Genomic DNA, 21,442 nt, shown 5'->3' on the forward strand with positions numbered 1-21,442 from the left:
CGTGTGGATCTTCACTGACTAATTCTTTTCTCTGGTTTTTAAGTTTTTCAATAACATGCCAACCATTAGATAATAGGGAACTGACAATGTGGAATTTTATTCAAGCCCTGTGCTCTGGAAATAGCCAATGTTAAAAGATCCTCACCCATTATGCTCCAGAAAGCAAAAGAGCTTACTGAAAAAAAAAAAAAAAAAAAAACCTCCTAGACTAGAAAAGACTCACAAAAATCCCCTTGTTTACCTATCACAAAACCAGACACAGACCTTCCAAATTCCCCTTTTTGCCTCACTAAATTATAATCTGAACTACTCATCCCACTGTTCAATCAGAACAAAATGTTTGTTAGCCAAACTTCGTTAAGCTTCTCTCCTACCTCTAGGCCCCTGAACATTGGTCTGCCTCCCACTTGAGCCAGCGTACAACCCCTCCTGAGAATGCACTCACCTCAGCCAGAATATTCTCTGAGCTACTATCCCATCCTGCCCTGCTCTCATTCCCTTTAAAATATTTTTTCTTTCTTTCCTTTAGTTCTTTCTAATTTTCTTCCTTTTTTTTTTCCTTTCTTTTTCTCTTTCATTGCCTTTGGAGGCATTTCTTTCAAGTCATTATGCAGTTGTCAGCAAAATGTTGCCCCTCCCTGACCCATCTCACCCCTTCACACTCTGGGAGTCTCAGGGACACTCTCTTCCTCAGGAAGAGCCCTTCCACCCAACCCAATTCTGAGGCACTGAAACAATGTTTTTGGTATGTTTATGCCTTGTCCATTCCAAAATCACTTCAAGTGGTAAATAATACTATTTAAATTGATTTATTTGATTAAAAATCTTAAGTTCTACTCTGATGGCCTTTTTCTGGAAGTTTTTGCAACTTGGGTTCACATTTTAAGCTGAGAGATTAGTTGATAATTACTGACTGTAATTACAGATAGTTTGGTGAAAATTTGCCAGTTTTCAGGCTTTCCCAGTATTTGTTTCTGCCAACAATCTTCAAGCTGTTTACTGTACATCTTGAGATGCCTCCCCTCAGGCAGGGGAGGATATGAGACTATACTTTATTCATCTAGGTATTTTATCAGAACTAAAGAAATATATTCAAGGGTCCTAATTCATTGACCAGGTGGCCATCTTCATGAACAAACTATTACATTTTTCTGTACCCACAGATTACTGGATAGCCCATACTCTCATTTTATTTGATTCCCAAGAAATAATCTTGGAAAAGTTTGACATTCTGGTGTCCTACAGATGGTCCGCAGAAGTGCCTTCTTAAGTGAAATAGTAAGAGGATCATGGCTATCATCTTGGATGCAGTGAGAGAGGTAAGTGTGCAGATTAATAATAATAGTACATTTTATAAAGAATCAACTATTTACATAATTTCCATTAACAACCCACCAGAATGGAACAAATTTTGGGGGTGAGATAGTCCTCACCTTTTAAGTAGAAATTTGGGTGCCCTGTAATCCAGTGCCCTGTAAATATAGAAAATATGCCCAATCATTAACAAAGGTAGATAAATGGTCAATAAATCAGATTGTTTTTGTATATTTATTTTAACGTTGATAAGTCCTCTAGATGAATAACCCTTCCTATTGAATCATAGAGTTTAAATAGCTTGCCACAAGCAACAAAATAAAAAGCAGAATCTGAATTCAAATTTATATCTGGTGGGTGTCAAAGGTCACATTTTTTTTTCATTATGCCATACATTACTCATCAAGAGCAGTATAACATGCTTCAGACCCTCCCTAGGCCCAGAAGTTAAATACCATAGATTATATTGGAGTATATAGTGAACTCTCGGTAATAATAATATAAATAAACAATCATATTGCATGTTATCAAATTATCAAAATTATCTTCCTTGAGGGATGACTCTTCATTCCCCACCAATATAAAACCATGTTAATAACCTGTACACTTTCTCCTGAAATAAGAGCTTTGGAATCAGGAAAACTTGAATTCTCTCACTTATCAACTATAGGACCTTGGATGGATCACTTCACTTTTTTTTTGTTTTTTTCCTTAAGATGTACATATTTATTAGAGAGTAAAAGAGAGCACTAACAGGAGGAGGAGCAGAGGGAGAGGGAGAGAGAGAATTTCAAGCAGGGCTGGATCTCATAACCCTGATAGCAAGACCTGAGCTGAAACCAAGAGTTGGACATTCAACCAACTGAGCCACCCTGGTACCCCTGGTCACTTCTTAAAGCCTCAATTTCCTCATTTGAAATATTGGGATAATAATAACATCACTGGGATCTATGATTATATACTGTATTGCCTGTTATTATATAGCAATTTGAAATCACCCACTACAAGTGATTTTAATTCCTGACACACCCTGTTGGTTCTGATTGGACTCTTTGTCTCTCCCTCTGCTCTTTGTTTTAGAAAAGGACCCTATTTGACAGTAACACAGTTAAATGTGGATGCCATTGAGAAGATGGCTCTGAAACTAACAGTTACTTTCCACACAAAGAAATACTGCTCATTCTTTTGTGCCTATGGCTGCCCCTTTTAGATTATTCCCAAGTTCAAGACTTGGTTCAAGAAGGTTTTCATTGTTGCCTGCCAGACAGGGCTAATTAGGATTGTGTTTCTGCATCCCACAGCCATACCAGGCAGAGAAGTCATTCAGCTGTGCACAGAACATTTAGTATCATGGCATTAAGCCATGTGGCATAATGAGCTTGTGAAACACCAGACTTAAATCCTAATTGCAGCTCTACTGAATCGGAATTGAATCCGAACCTGAACTCTCTTGGAACCAGTTTACTCATCCACAAAATCACGGAATCACAGAATTTTGTTACATACAGCCATTGGGTTCCCCAAATTCTAAGTTACTAGGAATGACTTTCCAGAAATAAAATATTCAGAAGACTTCAATCACTTATTTGCACCTTCATTTATTCACTAATTTAAGCTTGTTTAGTGCCAGGCACTGTTCCTTCTAAACATTGGAGATCCCACAACTGGGGGCGTGGGGTGAAAATAGAGTCTTCGTTTTCAAGAATTTTAAATTCCTTGAAGACAACAAATGATAAACTAAAAAGTAAATATAGAACATAATGGCAACTTCTAGAAAACTTGAGGAAATGTTATCAAGAAGGCGATATAAAAAAATTTTTCCATTTAATCTATTAAATGAGTGCATTATTCAGTCATTCTAACATAAAAAGGAGAGATAAATATTTCTTTCTTGAGCAAATCAACTAGAATGGGCTATAGTCCAGATGCATAGTTAAAGTCAGTAGCACAGGGACACCTCGATTAAGTGTCTACCTTCAGCTCAGGTAACGATCCCAGGGTCCTGGGATCAAGTCCTACCTGGTGGGGGGGTCCCTTGCTCAATGGGAAACCTGCTTCTCTGCCTGCGGCTCCCCCGCTTCTGCTCTCTAACAAATAAATAAATAAAATCTTAAAAAAAAAAAAAAAAAAGAGAGAGAGAGTCAGTAGTACAAAAAGTTGGAAAATTTGATGACAGCAAGATTTAAAAAAAAAAAATTACAGAAAAGAATACAGACATAAACAAATGAGAAAGCTTACCAGGAGAGAAAAAGGGAAAAAATGAGGAATGCCAGGAATTTTAAGTCTATGTTAGGAGCTATATATCTGTTCATTTTTAACTCGTTGCAACAATTGAATAATTTATTTCTCTCAGTTTAAAATGAAACTAAGGCTCAAAAAGGATGTGTCACCTGTCAGGATCTGCACACAGCCCTCACCTTAAAAACCAATGCCCTTTCCCTGGCACTGAGACTCTGTGAAACTCTTAGGAGAGTGGAAGGGTGAGAACTTACTGTATAAGAGCCTTGACATTCTTGGTGTGACACTGATATTTGACCAACCACACACAGATCACGGGGTATCCTAGCAAACAATACAATTCTTTTTATTGTGAAAGTGTAGATTTCACACTGAAGGTTGAACATCTTGTATTTCTCTGAAATATCAAGATAAATCCTTGTTTTACATGAAGAGAAAATCCCTCCTCCAGGCTCTATTGGATAAAACAAGTTGCACTGAGAAGTGAAAAGAGAGAAGGGGGAAGGAGCTGAAATAAGGCAAGCATACTGTGTAGGGCTGAATTCATTTTAATTATAAAATAGATGGTTGACTAGAAGATAGGGCAAATATGATGAGCAATGCCTTCATGTTTTTGATTTGCACTGGAAGCCGCTGATTCTGCCTGGTTGCAATTGCAAACATTTCTATTATCTTGACAATTACTTCTACTTAAAGATAATGAGTGGGTTTGACTCTTCTGTCATAGTTCCAATTCTGAGCCTGCTTCTCATTTTTCTTTTCAATATTAAAATCTTCATGACTAAAGCTTCCAAGCAACATTTTCCTCCAGGACCCAGACCTTTGCCAATTATTGGAAATCTGCATATTCTCAATCTGAAGAGGCCATATCAAACGATGCTGGAGGTAAAAAATGATTGTTCATTTCATACTTATTTATAATTTTCTACCCTCATTCTTACCCTCACGAGTTTATTAGCATGCACACTCTTATGACTGGTACGTATATGTATAATGAAGTAATTAAATAGGATTCAAAGTTAATTGAGCTGTTTTATTTAATGTTTAGTTTCTTTTAAATTTGGATATAAAAATATAAGTAAATATATTTCTATTATTTAAAGCAGTATTTTACCTGAAATATTTATAATCTGTATCCTTGATTTCAGCCATTTTGATCTACCTATTCCATATTCTATATCCATATTCTATGTCCTACATATTTCTCTATAAAGGAACTGATTATGATCATAGCCTTACTCTAGAAAATTTTAATTGTTATTAAAAAGAGTGTCTGTGGAAGGCACAATCAACAGTATGGTCCCAGCAACTGAGACTCAAAATTATCTGTCATTAATTAGCTGTGTGAATTTATATAAGAATTTAATCTCTATTTCTTTGTCTGTACAGTTACAGGGCTAGACCAAATATTGGACAAATTTCTCTAATTTCCACTTCAAAGATTTTACAGTTCTTGATTGTGGAATAAGATAGAGGGATGTAAGGAAGAAAGGAAAGAAAAAGAAGGGAAAGGAGGGGATGGGAGGGGAAGGAAAAGGAAAGGAAAGGAAAGAAAAGGAAAGGAAAGGAAAGGGAGTAAGAAAAGAAAGAAAAAAAAATGAAAAGAAGGAAGAGAAAGGAAAGGAAGAAAGACGGGAAAGAACCAAGGAAAGAAAGAAAGAGGGAGAAAGGAAGGAAGGAAGGGGGGGGGAAAGAAGGAAGAAAGAAGGAAGAGAAGAGAAAAGAAAAGAGGGAAGGGAGGAAGAAAAGGAGGGAGGAAGAAAGGGAGGGAGGGAGGAAGGAGGGAGGGAAGGAAGAATATTAAATATAATATTTAAAATTTGCATTTGGCCATAAATTCCTATTTTTACGTGCAAAGAGCAGATAATTGATATTGAGTTCTGCTATATTCTATAAATTCTAAGCTTGAATACCATAACAGGAGATAAACTGAAGAGAAAACCATTACTTTGCCTCTGTGGACAACACAATCATCATCATCACCGTCATCTAATATTCGTATTGTAATCTTATTTTACAAGGGACTGCTAGGATTTCACTTATTCCTTACAACCACCCTCAAAGGAAAATAGGGATGATATTTTTATCTCCATTCCACGGATATGTGACTCAGAGCAATTAACTTTTACTAGTAACTAAAAAGCCAGGACTTTCATTTTCTGATCTTTTAATGCTACTTTACAGCTTTCTCCTATACTCAAAGGTCACATGACAGGTCAATTCCTCAGGAGTACAAGATCTCTCAACAAAGTCTTTCATCTAATTCCATATGCCCAACCCTATTTGTTTCCTAACATTCCTGGTTTTTTTTGCTTATATATTAACCAGCCTAATCTCTTTACTATTTAGATCTTCATTTTTTATCATTTTTACTTCTGTCCTGCTGTTCTGTGTTAATTTCACCTATGAAATGTCTTTTCATCACTTCTTCTTAGCCTATGTCTACATTTTCTTCTCAAAATATACCTTTGTATTTTTATTCCTTTTCTGAAACCTGCCATTTTATCCAATTTATATGTTGTGGTTCACAGCTGAGAAACTGTCTTCAAAGACTCAAATTCCTATTTTAATTTTTACTTACCTGTAACATTAATTTAAATTCTATTATCTTCCTAAATTATTGAATGCTTTTACAATCTGAATGTTATTCTTTAAATTCAAGGTTTTTGTAGTCATCACCTGTCACCAAATAACATTATTAAAATATCATAGACTATATTCCCTATGCTATACTTTTCATCTCTTTGACTGTTTGTAGCTGGAAGTTTATACCTCTTAATCCCATTTTTCTGTCTCACCCATCCCTCAGCTACTTTCCCTCTGTTAACCATCAGTTTGTTCTCCATAATTACGAATCTGTTTCTTGGTTTGTCTCTCTCTCTTTTTTTTCCCCTTTTGCTCATTTGTTTTGTTTTTCTAAACGCCACTTATAAGTGAAATCGTATGGTATTTGTCTTTCTCTGTCTAATTTATTTCACTTAACGTAATATCTTCTAGGTCCATCCATGTAATTGCAAATAGCAAGAATTCATTCTTTTTGATGGCTGAGTAATTGTCCTCTGCGCACGTGTGTGTGTATGTGTGTGTGTGTGTGTGTGTGTGTGTGTTTGTATATCATATCTTCCTTATTCATTTGCCCATTAATGGATGCTTGGGTTGCTTCTATATCTTGGCTGTTATATAATGCTGCAATAAACAGAGGGGTGCATATACCTTCAAACTAATGTTTCATTTCCTTTGGGTGAATACCCAGAGTGAAATTACTGAATCATATGGTATTTATGTTTTTAATTGTTTAAGTAACTTCCATACTGTTTTCCATAGTGACTGCACCAATTTATGTTCCCACCAACAATGCACAAGTGTTGCAATTATAAGGCTATTTCCCAAAGTCAAGTTTCCTAAAGAAAGAAATGTTAGAAGTCCATTTCTCATTTTTACCTAAACCTTAGTTGGGTAAAAACTACAAGTTCTGCAGATGACAAGGCTCCATGTGTATGCTTTTTGAGCATTGTTATTTACTATTTCTTGAAGCCACCGTACCTTGCCTATATGATGGAAATGATGATAACATCTACTTTTTTGGTTTATAATGTGCATTAAAAGAGTAACTGGCAATATAGTTAGGAAGCAATAAATGATCACTCTTGTTATTTTTAATTATCAAAGAAAATTGAATGTTTTCTTTGCAGTACAAAATGTCACGCAGTGGTGCAGAACTAATTTGGACCTACTATGGTTATAGCATCGCATGAAGAATAGGGCGTGAATATGGTGGTCAGGTAGTCAGTGTGTTGGTCAGGAAATGCTTTGTCTTCCTAGAGCCCGGGGTGGGCATTTTCTGAGACAACAAAAATATAATAGAGAGAAACTAGGAGTCAATCCATGATGTCAGAGCCCTGCTACTTGAAATCTCAAACTAAGTGGAGCATAAGGACAATCAGTGGATGATCATAATAATTATGGCTTAAACAGGTATAGCAACCAAGGAGTATCTTTAGTGAACTAGTCAAGTATTGTCATTTCACAAGAATATAAATGTGATTAATTGGTCAGAATTAAATTATCAAAGATCAAGATCTAGTTCATTTTTTATTACAGTACCATGTTTTAGTTGCTTCTCTTTTTTTTTATACACCCAAGCTCTCCCAGAAATATGGCTCCATTTACAGCATCCAAATGGGTCCAAAGAAGGTGGTGGTACTCTCTGGATATGAGACAGTGAAAGATGCCCTGATCAATTACGTTGATCAATTTGGGGAACGATCTCAAGTGCCTATATTTGAAAGACTTTTTGAAGGAAAAGGTAATAAGCTCTAAGCTTAAGATATATTCTTATAGTTAAAATTATTAAATCAATTGCACCATATTATCTTTAATAATTCCTTTCACGATTTAATTTTCCCTTCATCAATATACATCACACAAATAGAATTTACTGAGGAGAAAATTTATGTTTATGGTTTTATTCTCATTGTACATGATAATTCTATTAAATAAAAATTATTAGCCAGAAACTATGTGGAAAGTATAGTCAGCACTAGGGAAATACAAAGAGAACAGAGGCCATCAGCTTAAGAGGTCACAGTCTAATGATTGCCACTGATCCATCAAAAAATACAATAGCAATAGTGTTATAAATAATATTGAACCATATTTTCAGCTGGATAAAGTTGTTGTATCTTGCTTTTCTGTGTCTTAGATAAATGCCTTGAGGAAATCCAGATGTTACACTGTTATGTCAGTCCACTAAAAGACTAAAAGTCTTTAAGTTATTACAATAGCCCTTTAATGCTCATTTAATAACTCTAAAAATGGGAATAGTTTCATCTTGACATTATTTTTAGTAAACTAATATTGGTAGCTAGTAAATACTCCTAAGCCATTCTAATGCTTCAGCAACTTTTTGAAAAAGCATTTCTCACACTATCCTTCTCCAAAATCTTGCTCTCTGAGATATTAGTAGATGTTCTATGCAAAAACCAGTGTCAGTGAAGTGAAATTGAGAAACACTACAATATAAAAGCCTCTCTGTGAACTCCTGGGGTGCCTAATAGGATGTTAAAACCTCTGAGAAAAACATCAAAAGTCTACTTACTTTTATTTAATTCAGTCTTCACACTTATTAGTCCTTGCAACACTTCTTTTTTTTTTTTTTACATGAAATCTAATTAGTTAACATACAGTGTAATATTGGTTTCAGGAGTAGAAATCAGTTATTCATCGCTTACCTACAACATCCAGTGCTCATTACAAGTATCCTCCTTGATATCCATCTCCCATTTAGGTCCCCACCAACCTCCTTTCATCAACCCTCAGTTTGTTCTCTACTGTTAAGGGTCTCTTATGACTTCTTTCCCTCTCTCTCTTTTTTTTTTTTTCTGCTCCCCTTCCCATATGTTCATCTGTTTTGTTTCTTATATACCACATATGAGTGAAATCATTTGGTAGTTGTCTTTCTCTGACTAATTTCACTTAGCATAATACCTTCTAGTTCCATCCATTTTGTTGCAAAGGGCAAGATTTCATTCTTTTATATGCCTGAGTAATATTCCATTGAACTACACACACAAACACACACACACACACACACATTTACCACAACAGTCCTTGAGACATTTCTTTTTTCTTTTTTTAAGATTTTATTTATTTATTTGACAGACAGAGATCAGAAGTAGGCAGAGAGGCAGGCAGAGAGAGAGAGGAGGAAGCAGACTCCCTGCCAAGCAGAGAGCCTGATGTGGGGCTCGATTCAAAGACCCCGGGATCATGACCTGAGCCGAAGGCAGAGGCTTTAACCCACTGAGCCACCCAGGAGCCCCTACATTTCTTTTACTTAGAATTCCTACTAACATCTCATAAAATCAGCATTGAAGAACAACAAATCATTCAGTCCCTGATATTTAGCACCCGGGATCTATCTTCTTTTATTCCTTCTAGAAATCTGGGACACGTTTTGTCTCTTTCCTCTGGCATCTCTGTTTTTTTTTTTTTCATAAGACTTCACATATTACTCACTGATGCTATGATTATACACAAAATCGTTTTAATTTATATCAATATCAAATCAAACAGTTTTTTCCTCAGCAAATCATTTTAAGAATCAAGTAGTCTCTTTTTAAGTGACTTAACTGGTCATAAGAAAATTACTTTTTGTTCAAAGAGAAAATGATTAGTTCTCCACCCCACACCCTGTCTAGTAATCTACCCAAATGGGTAAAAGCATTCTTTAAACCAATTCTGTATAAATAGAGGAAAAATTTAATATTTTCTTTAGCATTAGACCATTTTGGGGTATTACATCATCTTAATATTTTGCCATGTAACTTACATATATTTTAAACTTTGGTGCCAGGTTGTGTTTTGTTTTGTTTTTGTTTGTTTGTTTGTTTGTTTGTTTTAAGATTTTACTTATTTGAGAAAGAGGGAGAGCAAGCTCAAGTACGGAAAGGGGTTAGTGGCAGAGGGATAAGGAGAAACAGATTTCTTCCTGAGCGAGTGTAGAACTGAATGCAGGGCCCAATCCCAGGACCCTGAGATCATGACTTGAGATAAAGGCAGAGACACTTAATCGACTGAACCACCCTGGCGCCCCGGTGCCAGTTTTTAGAAGTTCTAGGAACACCTAGATGGCTCAGTTGGTTAAGCATCTGCCTTTGGCTCAGGTCCTGATCCCAGGGTCCTGGGATTGATTCCTGCATCAGGCTCCCTGTTCAGTGAGGAGTCTGCTTCTCCCTCTGCTGCTCCCCTGCTTGTGCTCTCTCATCTCTGTCAAATAAATAAATAAAATCTTTAAAAAAATAATAAGTAAGAAAGTAAATAAATAAATAAACTTCCATTCCTTATAATGCTAAATCGATGTTCTCCACAATGACATTGCTGGACTATCACTATGTCCTGAAAGATACAGGAATGTCTGCGGGCCTTTCATGTTCTACTACTGAGTTCTCAAATGTAAATCTTTGAATATTAACATGAGATAGTTTGAAGAGTCACATATTTGTTACAAAAGAGTTTTATGCACCACAGTATCCACAGACAGAATGACATTCTATTAATTTAAGAACTGAACGTGAGCAGAATCTAACCTTTGCCAGTGTCCTTTCAAAGGAAGGCGTAACCTCCCATGAAGTGGCAACAGCTGCACAGGAGAGATCTCTCTTGGTGTTTTGGATTTCATGCTGACACAGGCAGGGATGGCGCTACCCCATTTCCAACACCTAGGTTGCCTTAGTTTATTCTGATTTCTTATTTTAGGAAACTATTCCTATTTCCAACTCAGAAAGACCTCCCCTGTCTCTTGAACCTCCACAGAAAAATGAGAAAAATGCCAGTGGAGGAAGGGCCAGGTCTAGGGACTGAAACACAAGGAGTAATGCCACCGTCACCACAAACTGACAGTGGAAAAATATGGGCCACTTTGGCAATCCTCTCTCTCCTTATTTTTCTGTAAGTTAGCGTATATCCCAACTCTTCTAAGAATTTGTTTATTATTTCCTTTAGCCAATTTAGCCAAATTCACATAGCTGTTGTAGTTAATAAATATTTATCACACACCTACTCTGTGCTACAGCAACACGTGAGCCTAGAAATTAGAATGTAGAGAACCAGTGTGGAAGCTCGGCTACACCTCCTGGTAATTATTTACTCCTAACTTTTTTCTCAGGTGAGTCTTGTGTCTGTAGTCCACATTTTTCCCTAGCAAAAAAGACTTTGTTTTCTAATGTTCATCAGTCCTTTAACCACACTTAGCATGATGTAAGCATATAATAGAGACTCAGGATTTGTTTAATGAATTTGTCAGAGAAATAGAATTAAAACTGAAATCTTCTCCCAACCCAGAAATCCTCCTCTCCACAAATGTAATAGAAAAAGAAAACAATTTTATTGTTGAATAAGCATCAAACCAAGATGGGATGTGTATCACAGACAATCCACTAAGAAATTGCAAAGACAGAAACAAATCTCACTCTGTTATACAGTCAAGCAGACTCAACCCATTATAAAAATGTTCTCTAGGAAAACAATAACTAGTCCTCAATAACAAGAGGGCTTAACAGCACCATTTGTCACCCATAGTTCATCCTAGATACACCCAGTAATCAGGGTGACCATCTGTGTTAATGGTCTGTATACAAAAGAATAATAAAGTCCTCATACCTTTATGATAGGAGGTAGTTTTGCAATTTGGGGCAAGGTACCCACCAAAGTGAGGCTCCTACACTCCCACAGAAACTGGGAGAAAGGGGAACTCTCTTCCTCAATGTTTATATTCTGAACAGATGGCCCCCAGGTCCCTGAGAAAGCCATTGCTAGGCTACAACCTTGACAAAAGCCCTATTCACTTTCAGAAGGACTTATATGTGATATATGTCATATGTGTATGATATGATTATCTATATATGATTTAAAAACAGGGAAAAATACAAGTCTCCTAAAGTAAATGCTCTGAGTAAAAGAGAAGCCTCTTATTTCCAACAAGGAGAACAAAGCTTCTCTTAAATTTTTACTTGTCCTTGCAAATTAAATATTAAAAACCTTGCAGAAATAATTTTCAAACACTTTACTCATTATAAGGAATTGTCTTCTCTCATGGTGAAACTTGGAAAACTATGAGAAGATTCAGCCTGACCACCTTACGGAACTTTGGAATGGGCAAGCGGCTCATAGAAGACAGGATCTTAGAGGAATGCCAACATCTCATACGCAGCTTTGAGTCTCACAGAGGTGCGTAGAATAAACTAAACCATATCTTATTTTTCATGAGGAAGAAGCCAAATGCTATATTTTATTACATAGACATAATTTCAGTCTTATAGGAAAATTCTAAGAATTTACAAATAATTCCCCAAATCGTGCTCTTCTGTAAGATTTCCCAAATGTCAGCATTTTACATTTGCCTTCTTTCTTGCCCTCTTTTTCTAAGCTGTTTGAAAGTGTTTTGGAGATATGCTGTCTCTTTATTCCTAAACACATCAATGCGTTCCCTTGAAATAAACAAACACATTCTCTCATATTCCCAAAGTACGATTTTCAAAACTCAGGTAATTAGTATTGACTCAGTAATCCCCTAAACTTATTTGTCTGGATCTTGCCATTGCCCCATTAATGTCCTGAATAGCAAAAGGAAATCCTGACACATGCATCATGTTGACTTGTCATGTCTCTTTTGCTTCCTTCCATCTGGAACAGTTCTCAGTAACAGGTGTATTTCTGATCTCAATAAATGATATACAGTTAATTCCATATTATTTTAATATTTCATCTATTTAATATTTTAATTTCTCTTTTCCTTAATAATTTGAACTCATTCCTTACTAAAAAATGTCCATGTGAATATTATCTTCACGGATGCAGGTAGCAACATGAAGAGAAATGGTCAAAGGCAGGCAATCCTGAGATGAATACAGACAAGAAAAAGAAAGCTCAGGGACCCATGTGCTAAGTTAGCCGTCGCTGCACACAGAGAGAGAGCCCATCAGCAGTTTGGAGAAAGTACTTATAGGAAAATATCTTTTCCCTCTGCAGTGTTAAGCTCCTAACAAACATTAATTTCTCAAGTCTTTGTGTACATAGTATCTGAAACACCCTTACATTTATATGCTAAAAAGGAAACATATTCCCTACAGAAATTCCCCCAAGCCTTCAGCCTCCACATTAGGGTAGGTGCTCATGTTGAAAGTAAATCTTAGCATTCTGGTTGCCAAAAATAAATGTACATCCACTAATGTATGTTTAATGATCTAAATAGTTTTTAATGATGCTGAGGAAAACAGGTCCCAGTAACAGAAGAGTCTAAAACAGAGGCTCTAGATGAGGTTCTTTCAAGTAGAATCATTTTAATCATCTAGATATCCTCTTTAAATTTATGAACTTGATGGTAGACTTCTAGGTTGATATTTTCTCAGATGTTATGCGTTAACACTTGCTACACACACACATACACACACTGAAATGGCCCTCACCTGGCACATTTTAATTTCTTTAACTGAGCCAAATGTAGATTTTCTTTGACACCTATACTTTTAGTTTGCCATCCGGCAATCTTTTAACCAAATTCTGGATATTTTTCAAGGTTCATCTAGTCTCACCTTTCCTTAAAAGTCATGATCACCAATAATCTTGCTCCTCTAGAAATCTTTAGTGGACAGTATGTTCCCATCATTCCAGAACTGGTTTAATACTGTTTAGTGAGTATTCCTAATCTGATTAACGAATTCTCTTGTAGGAAAGCCCTTTGAGGTCAAAACAGTAATGAATGCTTCTGTTGCTAATGTTATTGTGTCAGTGTTGTTTGGAAGACGGTTGGATTACCAAGACACCCAATTCCTGAGACTCTTAACCTTGATTGATGAAAATGTGAAGCTCGTTGGAGGTCCTAGGATTGCGGTAACTATATCTTCCCATTCAGTCATCTTACTTCTTCAAACGCACATTAGGTTGTTCAAGAGACCATGAAAAAGTGTTTGTCAGAGACTTACCATTTCAAAAATGTACACTTTCTGGAACATCCTGAGTACAGAGATGTGACAAGCCTGTTGGTTAACACATCTGATAATTCTCCCATCACAAATTATTGCATCAGGGTGCCTGAGTGGCTCAGTCAATTATGCATCTGCCTTGGGCTCAGGTCATGATCCCAGAGTCCTGGGATGGAGTCCTGCTTAGCAGGGAGTCTGCTTCTCTCTCTACCTTTCCCCCCTGCTCATGATCTCTCTCTCTCTCAAGTAAATAAACAAAAATCTTTTAAAAAAATTACTGCATCAAATATATTATGATGTATGGATTGTGAATCACACCAATAAATAGTTCAGTTTGTGACTTCAGTAAATTTTCACAATTTTGGCCATTCATCTTTTACCCATACCACTGGTTATGCATCAACTGTGGGATAAGCCATGAATGAATAAGGAACACTCAGTAGAATTCACTTAGAAGAGGGAATTTAAACAAAGGAAAACTATCAACTACTAAAAACAGTACTAAATAAAATGTTAATATCTATTCTGCATCATGTAAGTTCAAAACAGTGCTACATAACAATTTTTTAAATCTTTTTTTATTTATTTTCAGCATAACAGTATTCATTGTTTTTGTACCACACCCAGTGCTCCATGCAGTCCCATACCAATTTTTTATATTTCTGAGCAATAAATATGCTGTCTTCTAGAATGTAGGGACTAGTACCTTGTCAACTAGTTCCCATTTTCTCTTTCTTTCTTTCTTTCTTTCTTCCTTTCTTTCTTTCTTTTTTAAGATTTTATTTATTTATTTGACAAAGAAAGCGAGAGAGCACAAGCAGGGGGAGCAGCAGAGGGAGACGGAGAAACAGGCTCCTCTGCCCAGTGCAGGGCTCAATCCCAGGATCCTGGGATCATCCTGAGCTGAAGGCAGATGCTTAACGAACTGAGCCACCCAGGGGCCCCAGTTTCCATTTTCAGTAGCACAATTGACCATGGACAATATTATTTCACTTTGGAATAATTTAGGTTCTGTTACTACAAGTACAGGTTTACTCTAAGTATAGGTGCGGGGGAACCCTGGAACAGGGAACTATGTCTATTTTTTTTAAGTCAATTAGAGAAAGGCAATTATCATATGATTTCACTCATGTGGAATTTAAGAAACAAAACAAAGGAGCATAGGGGAAGGGAGAGAAAAATAAGATGAAACCAGAGAGGGAAACAAACCATAAGAGATTCTTAATCTTAGGAAACAGAGGGTTGCTGGAGGAGACAGGGGTTAGGGGTTGCGGTAACCAGGTGATGGGCATTAGGGAGGGTATGTGATGTAATGAGCACTGGGTGTTATGTAAGACTGATGATGGATCACTGACCTCTACCTTTAAAACCTATAATGTGTTATATGTTAATTAAGTGAATTTAAATAAATTAAAAATAAGTACATAAATAGCTCAATCCTTAAACAGAATTTTTAAAATAATTTTATTTATTTACTCATTTGAAATATAGAGAGTGCGAGCAAGTATGCAAGTGGGGGCGGGGGGTGTGGGGATGAGAATCTCAAGCCAACTCCTTGCTGAGCAGGGAGCCTGATGCAGGGCTTGAACCCAGGACCCAGAGATCATACCCTGAGCTAAAACCAAGAGTCTGACACTTAACTGACTGAGCCACCCAGGCACCCAACTATGTCTAACTTTAGGTGAGGCCTTTTATCTTCAGTATTTATTAGGTCACTTGGGTGGTTAGGGACCCCTTTGAGAATCTGATGAAATGTATAAAGAGCTTATCTCTCACATACATGAATATACTGAGAAACACACCAAATTTAGCCAACAGTGAAGTTCTTGCTTAACTTTCTAAGGGTTAGGGAATATTAGATTATATGGTGCTTCTCTAGGGACCCTAGACACAGTAAGCTAGATCTAAATGACAAAACTAATTATTCCGATCCTACAAAGAAACATCAGTGGTAAGGTGAGTGTGCTACATAGCACTAAAATGGTTTGATCTGGAATCACCTAGGAGTTTGCAGGAAAAACACTTAGATTTATAGCCTTAACCAAAAAGCCAATATTGTTTTCACGTCTCACCTAACCTCTGAATAGATGTGTTACTACCGGCATAACATACAAAATACTCTGGGTACATAGAACTTACATTAAACCATACCAATAACCATTGTAAGTTACCTGACTCCACTAAGTGAGGAAATCATGTTGTCCAGGCGAGTCTGCCAGCTAGTCAAGATAAAATTGAAGTCTAAATGGGGTGCTATTCTATAATCCTTCCAGAAATAATGGTGTCATTTCCACTACTGCATGCATGACATGTGTGTATTTAACTTACTTTGTTATTTTTTTATTCTTCAGCTTTTCAATATGTTTCCAGTTTTGGGGTTCCTCCTAAATAGCCACAAGACAGTACTCAGGAATAGAGATGAATTATTTGCTTTTATAAGGATGAACTTCCTAGATCATCAGAATAACATTGACAAAAATGATCCAAGAAGTTTCATTGAGGCCTTTTTGGTCAGACAGCAAGAGGTAATGGTGTTACCTTATCGTATTTTTTATTATCTAGTTTAATTAATAGCATCTGGAGGAAAAATATTTCTTGCAAAGAAGAAAAATCATTGGATTCAATTAAGTTAGTAATGGTAGATTTTTGCCCTACCAAGAATGCTATTTACTACATTTTCCATTCTCGAATATTTTCCACTGCTTTTCACATCACTCTCAAAAAAAAAAAAAAATCCAAAACAAGATATATAGAAGACCTCGAATGTTAGCTTTTAAAGTACAGCATTCCTTTTATTGCAATCTTGAAAATGTGTTTCAGTTGACTAACCCAAGAAAGATTATTTAATGCCATTTTTCTTAAAGAAACAATGTTGGGCACATTCTAATCACTCAGTCAAAAACTAATTTCCAAAATGGCAAACAGCCTTTCCCATTGTTAGAATTATTTAACATCATTAGCATCCAGGATGTGCTTTATTTGAAAATTCTGCACAACATCCTCATAAAAAAAAAAAAAATCCACTCTTTTGAGGAAAGAATGCCAAGATTTTGCTTTTTCAATTCATGTTAGGTTATCTGCTATGATTGTGAAGTATAAAATTTTTTCATCACTCATGATTCCTTTTCCCCTTTCAGGAGAAAGATACATCTACTGCCTATTTCAGTGATGAAAATTTGGTGGCACTCGTTAGTAACCTGTTTGCAGCTGGTACAGAGACCACAGCCTCCACGCTATGCTGGGCACTACTGCTCATGTTGCGATATCCTGAAGTCCAGGGTAAGTCTCTTAAGATTCAGGGCATTGCTTGAAGGAAGGACTCAAAAATCTCTTGGGATGGAAAAAGCAGAATTCTGTGGCCACCCTGGATACCTTTAATTTATACCCTTGAGGACAAGTGTGTACTTTAGTTTCCTTTGGACATAAGAAAGTAGATTTTGCTCTCCAAGTTTCCTGAGACGGTCTACAGGTGTCACTCTTTGCAGGTGTCACTCCATGCAGGTCCCCAGTAGGGCCTCAGGAATAGAGTTCTAGGAGTGCAAGCAGTGCGGAAAAAAATTGGTCAGAAACTCAGAGAGCATTTTGATTTTCACATGGTAGGAAAACTGAGAAGATTGTTCCAATATCTCTACCCCCACCTCTAATCAGTGCATTTTATCCAGAAAAGGTCTGTGATGAGATCACCAAAGTTGTGGGGTCAGCCCAGCCTCGAATTGCACATCGAACTCAAATGCCATACACAGATGCTGTCATTCATGAAGTACAGAGATTTGCTAATATCCTGCCCACAAGCTTACCTCACGCAACAACCACAGATGTGATGTTTAAAAATTACTATATTCCTAAGGTATGGGTTTATAAAGGGGAAATGAGGGGAGAGGGAAAGGATGTCAGCTGCTCAAAATCACAGAGGCACTGAAATAAACCACTGAAGGCAATCTCAGCCTGCCTTTCTTCTAGTCCTCCCCCGCTTCTCTCTCCCCACCTTCCCTTTTTCCTCCTTTTCTCCATCCCTACCATCCAATAAAAGGTAATTGAGTGTGTCAGAGTATGTGTGCACAGAAAGTGGTAATTACTCTGCACAAGGTATTACAAGGTATTATTATTTCCATGTGGTATCTCAGGAAATTGAAGTTCAGAGAGTTTAAGCGAGGTGGGTGAGTAAGGGGCCCAAATTGCGGGAAAGGTACACCACATCTTCAGAGCTGGTTTTCCCCAAGCAGGGCTGCTGACAGCATCACCCCCAGCCTCGTGTCCCTCCTAACACAGAAATATGCCCAGGCCCTCTGCTTCTCAAACTTGAGACCTCTAGAGGCATTCCTGTGCTTCCACCTGACAAACTAAAGTATGCATAGATCGTTACTAAAAGTACACCAAAGGCAGACATTGGCCTAGGATCAGAGCATGCCTATAGCACTGATTCTATTCCTTAAACCTTCGTCCGGTCAGTGCTTCTGGGCCCATCTCTGCGTGAACCCGCAGGGACCACTGGTTACGTGGCTGCCCTCCCCACGCCATCACTTGCTACCCTGTGCGTACCCTACTAACAGGGGGCAACATTCATCTTTGGAGTTTCTCTTCCCAGCACGCATTAAACACACTGTTGGATTGAATTAATCAGATTAGTAGCTGATGAAAACATATATAACCGATATCAAAAAGAAGAAAAAGAGACCTCCCCCCCCCCCAACCCAAGGAAACTATAATAATGGCAGGATTTGGGTTCTAGTTCTCTATCTGGCTGCAAGCTAGGGAGAGCACTGTTACCAGAGCTTTGCAGGTACAGGGGGTCTCACATGCCCACCATGCTACTGGTGGCTAGGTCCCTCGCTTTCACTGAGCTCCAGTGGAAATAATCTAGCACAGCTGTTCTGAGGAGGAAAAATCCACAATGCCCAAGTACATGTAAATAAAAAAGAAAGAAACAGGGTGTCTGGGTGGCTCAGTCCTTAAGCGTCTGCCTTCCCCTCAGGTCATGACCCCAGGGTCCTAGGATAGAGCCATGCATCCTGCGCCCTGCTCAGCAGGAAGCCTGCTTCTCCTTCTCCCTCTCCCTCTCCCCCTGCTTGTGTTCCCTCTCTTGCTCTCTCTACCAAATAAATAAATAAAATCTTTAAAAAGAAAGAGAGAGAGAGAGAGAGGGGAACAAAGGAAGCTGTAGAATAAAACACTTCAAAGCTGTTGTTTGCTTTTGGTGACTCAACAGCAATCCAGATTCATGCACTGAAACAGCTAACCGCAATGACAGTACTGCGCAGCTTTCTAGAGGAAGCTGTGATTAACTACAGTGAAGTAGTGAACACTGTCCTTAATGGAGGGGCAGGCTTTTCTTCCCACTATTCTAGTTTGAGTTTTCAGAGTGCTCTTTCCTGTATCACAGTTACAATTCCTTTCCTTGATTGTCTTGCTTGTCTCTGAGCACATGGTGAGCTGTGGAACGGGGGAGCAACTGATTTTTGAGTATTTGCTTTGATGGATTTGCTCAGTCTAGCTTGTCCCCTGTCACAGTCCCTGGAGGTAAAAGAGCAAAACCTCACTGAGCGTGCACCAGGGTCTGTTCTACATACAGCTGCGTCTGAAGCTCACCAGTCACCCCATGAGGGTTATTTAATTCCCTTCATATAAATGTAGAAACTGGGATATATCAAGAGTTAAATCATGTGCCATTATCTCATAGCAAACACAGGACTAAGTAAAGAATGTTTCCAGTTCTGAGTCCAAAGCTTGTGTTTTTTAGGAGGTACTAAATAAAAAAGTGGTTGAGTAAGTGAATGTTCTATACCAACCCCAAGCCCCTCCACTTCCCCTCCTTCCAGATTCTTCCAGAACACACCTCTTCTGAAAAATTACCAACAGGACTTTCACACATTTTTCAAGAGTCGCTTTTTAAAGAAGGAATATAATCTCTGTCATTAATAGCACTTCTGTTTCTAGGGCACCGAGGTCATCACTTTGCTGACCTCTGTACTTCGGGACCAAACACAATGGGAAAAGCCAGACACATTTAATCCCGAGCATTTTCTGACTTCCACTGGAAACTTTGTCAAGAAAGACGCTTTCATGCCTTTTTCAGCGGGTAAGGTCTCGCCTTTGAAACAGGTGGTTTGCGAAATCTGGAGAGATTTGGCCTTGTCTGATGACTTTACTTAGGTTTTGTATTTTTTTTTTCCAATGTGGCATTAAACGTCAGAAATATGGGAGAGTAGAAAGGGTCTTTTCTCCCCAGGCTTTAAATTGGCTGTAAGACATTAGGCATTGGAATGGCATTTTCTTAGGGAGTCCCTGAAGACTCCTTGTAGCTGAGGCTAGTGTAGAGCTTTGAGAATTTGAGGAGAAAGTTAAGCATGGGGACAGTGGATAGCCCACTTCACTGCAACCAGAAAAGCTTTGCTTGCTTGCTTGCTTGCTTGCTTGATTGATTTGACTCCATTCTGAGTGTGAAGCCCACTGCAGGGCTTGAACTCAGGACCCTGAGGACCAAGCATTTGTGGCCTGACTAAGCCCACCAGGCACCCCTGAAAAGCTTTGCTTTAATATGTATAAATGCCAGTGTTACTTTTAGAATTTCTTGGGTAGGGGAGGGAGGGAGGGGGCTTAGGATTAGGGAAGAGAGAAGAGCTTTCCACTAGAGTATATTTTGGAATCCAGGGAACTAAATGAATTTACTCTATAATTTTCTGGCTTCTTAAGAACCTGAAATGAATTCTCCATTCCTAGAAAAGAATCTTAGCAAAACTACACCATAAGCAGTTTGTCACCTTGTGCCTTTCCACTTACACAAACAATAGGTTAGCATTCACTCCATATACCCATTCAGGGATAGTTAAACAGCAGTCACCCAAAGGATAGACTTTTCTTACCTACTGATAACTAAGGGATACAGAGAGATACAAAATACAATGCATTCTTCTAATTTTTACACACAAATACACAGAGGATTATATACGAGAAAACAGCACATGTATTTATGACTTCTACTTTAAATAAAAACATAATATCACATCTGGAACTGGAGTTAAAGGAAATGAAAACTAATCCACATGTAATTCACGGTGCTATGAATTCGATTTTTATTATGTTTCCTTGCATTAGATTTTGGAAAAAAAAAAAAAAAAGCTATGGAAACATAAACAATGATCTCTGGAGGGCACTTCAGCTACATCTAATTCCAAACCTTCATTTTATAAGTGAAGAGGTGGAGCAATTAGTTTATCATACATAATGTTATTTTTTCCCCTAGACTCATCTATCAAATCTTGGATTTACTGATGTTTAGAGAGAAGAAACAATGTTCCCCTTGACACCCTCTTGTCTCCATGCACAACAATTACTGTTTTTTTTCTGACCAACTGTGCCTCCAGGTCCTTCCTGGTTTCTCCCACACCTGGGCTTAGAGGCTTCTTTGGACT

The 21,442-nt window shown here is 37.7% G+C and overlaps 1 protein-coding gene across 1 annotated transcript; it reads left to right on the forward strand.

The window, feature by feature from the left end:
• Positions 1-4,309: 4,309 nt before the first annotated feature.
• On the forward strand, positions 4,310-20,109 carry LOC116871784 (cytochrome P450 2K6-like; the record flags this gene model as incomplete). The annotated part of the gene is made up of 8 exons (XM_032864583.1): positions 4,310-4,437; positions 7,696-7,858; positions 12,130-12,279; positions 13,781-13,941; positions 16,385-16,558; positions 17,171-17,312; positions 17,696-17,880; positions 19,968-20,109. Coding segments are annotated over exons 1-8 (1,225 nt in total), but the record flags the coding sequence as incomplete, so codon positions are not given.
• Between the last annotated feature and the right edge of the window lie 1,333 nt (positions 20,110-21,442).

The sequence above is a fragment of the Lontra canadensis genome, unplaced genomic scaffold, assembly GCF_010015895.1.
Source record: "Lontra canadensis isolate GAN:19392208 unplaced genomic scaffold, GSC_riverotter_1.0 scaffold27, whole genome shotgun sequence".
Lineage (NCBI taxonomy): Eukaryota > Metazoa > Chordata > Mammalia > Carnivora > Mustelidae > Lontra > Lontra canadensis.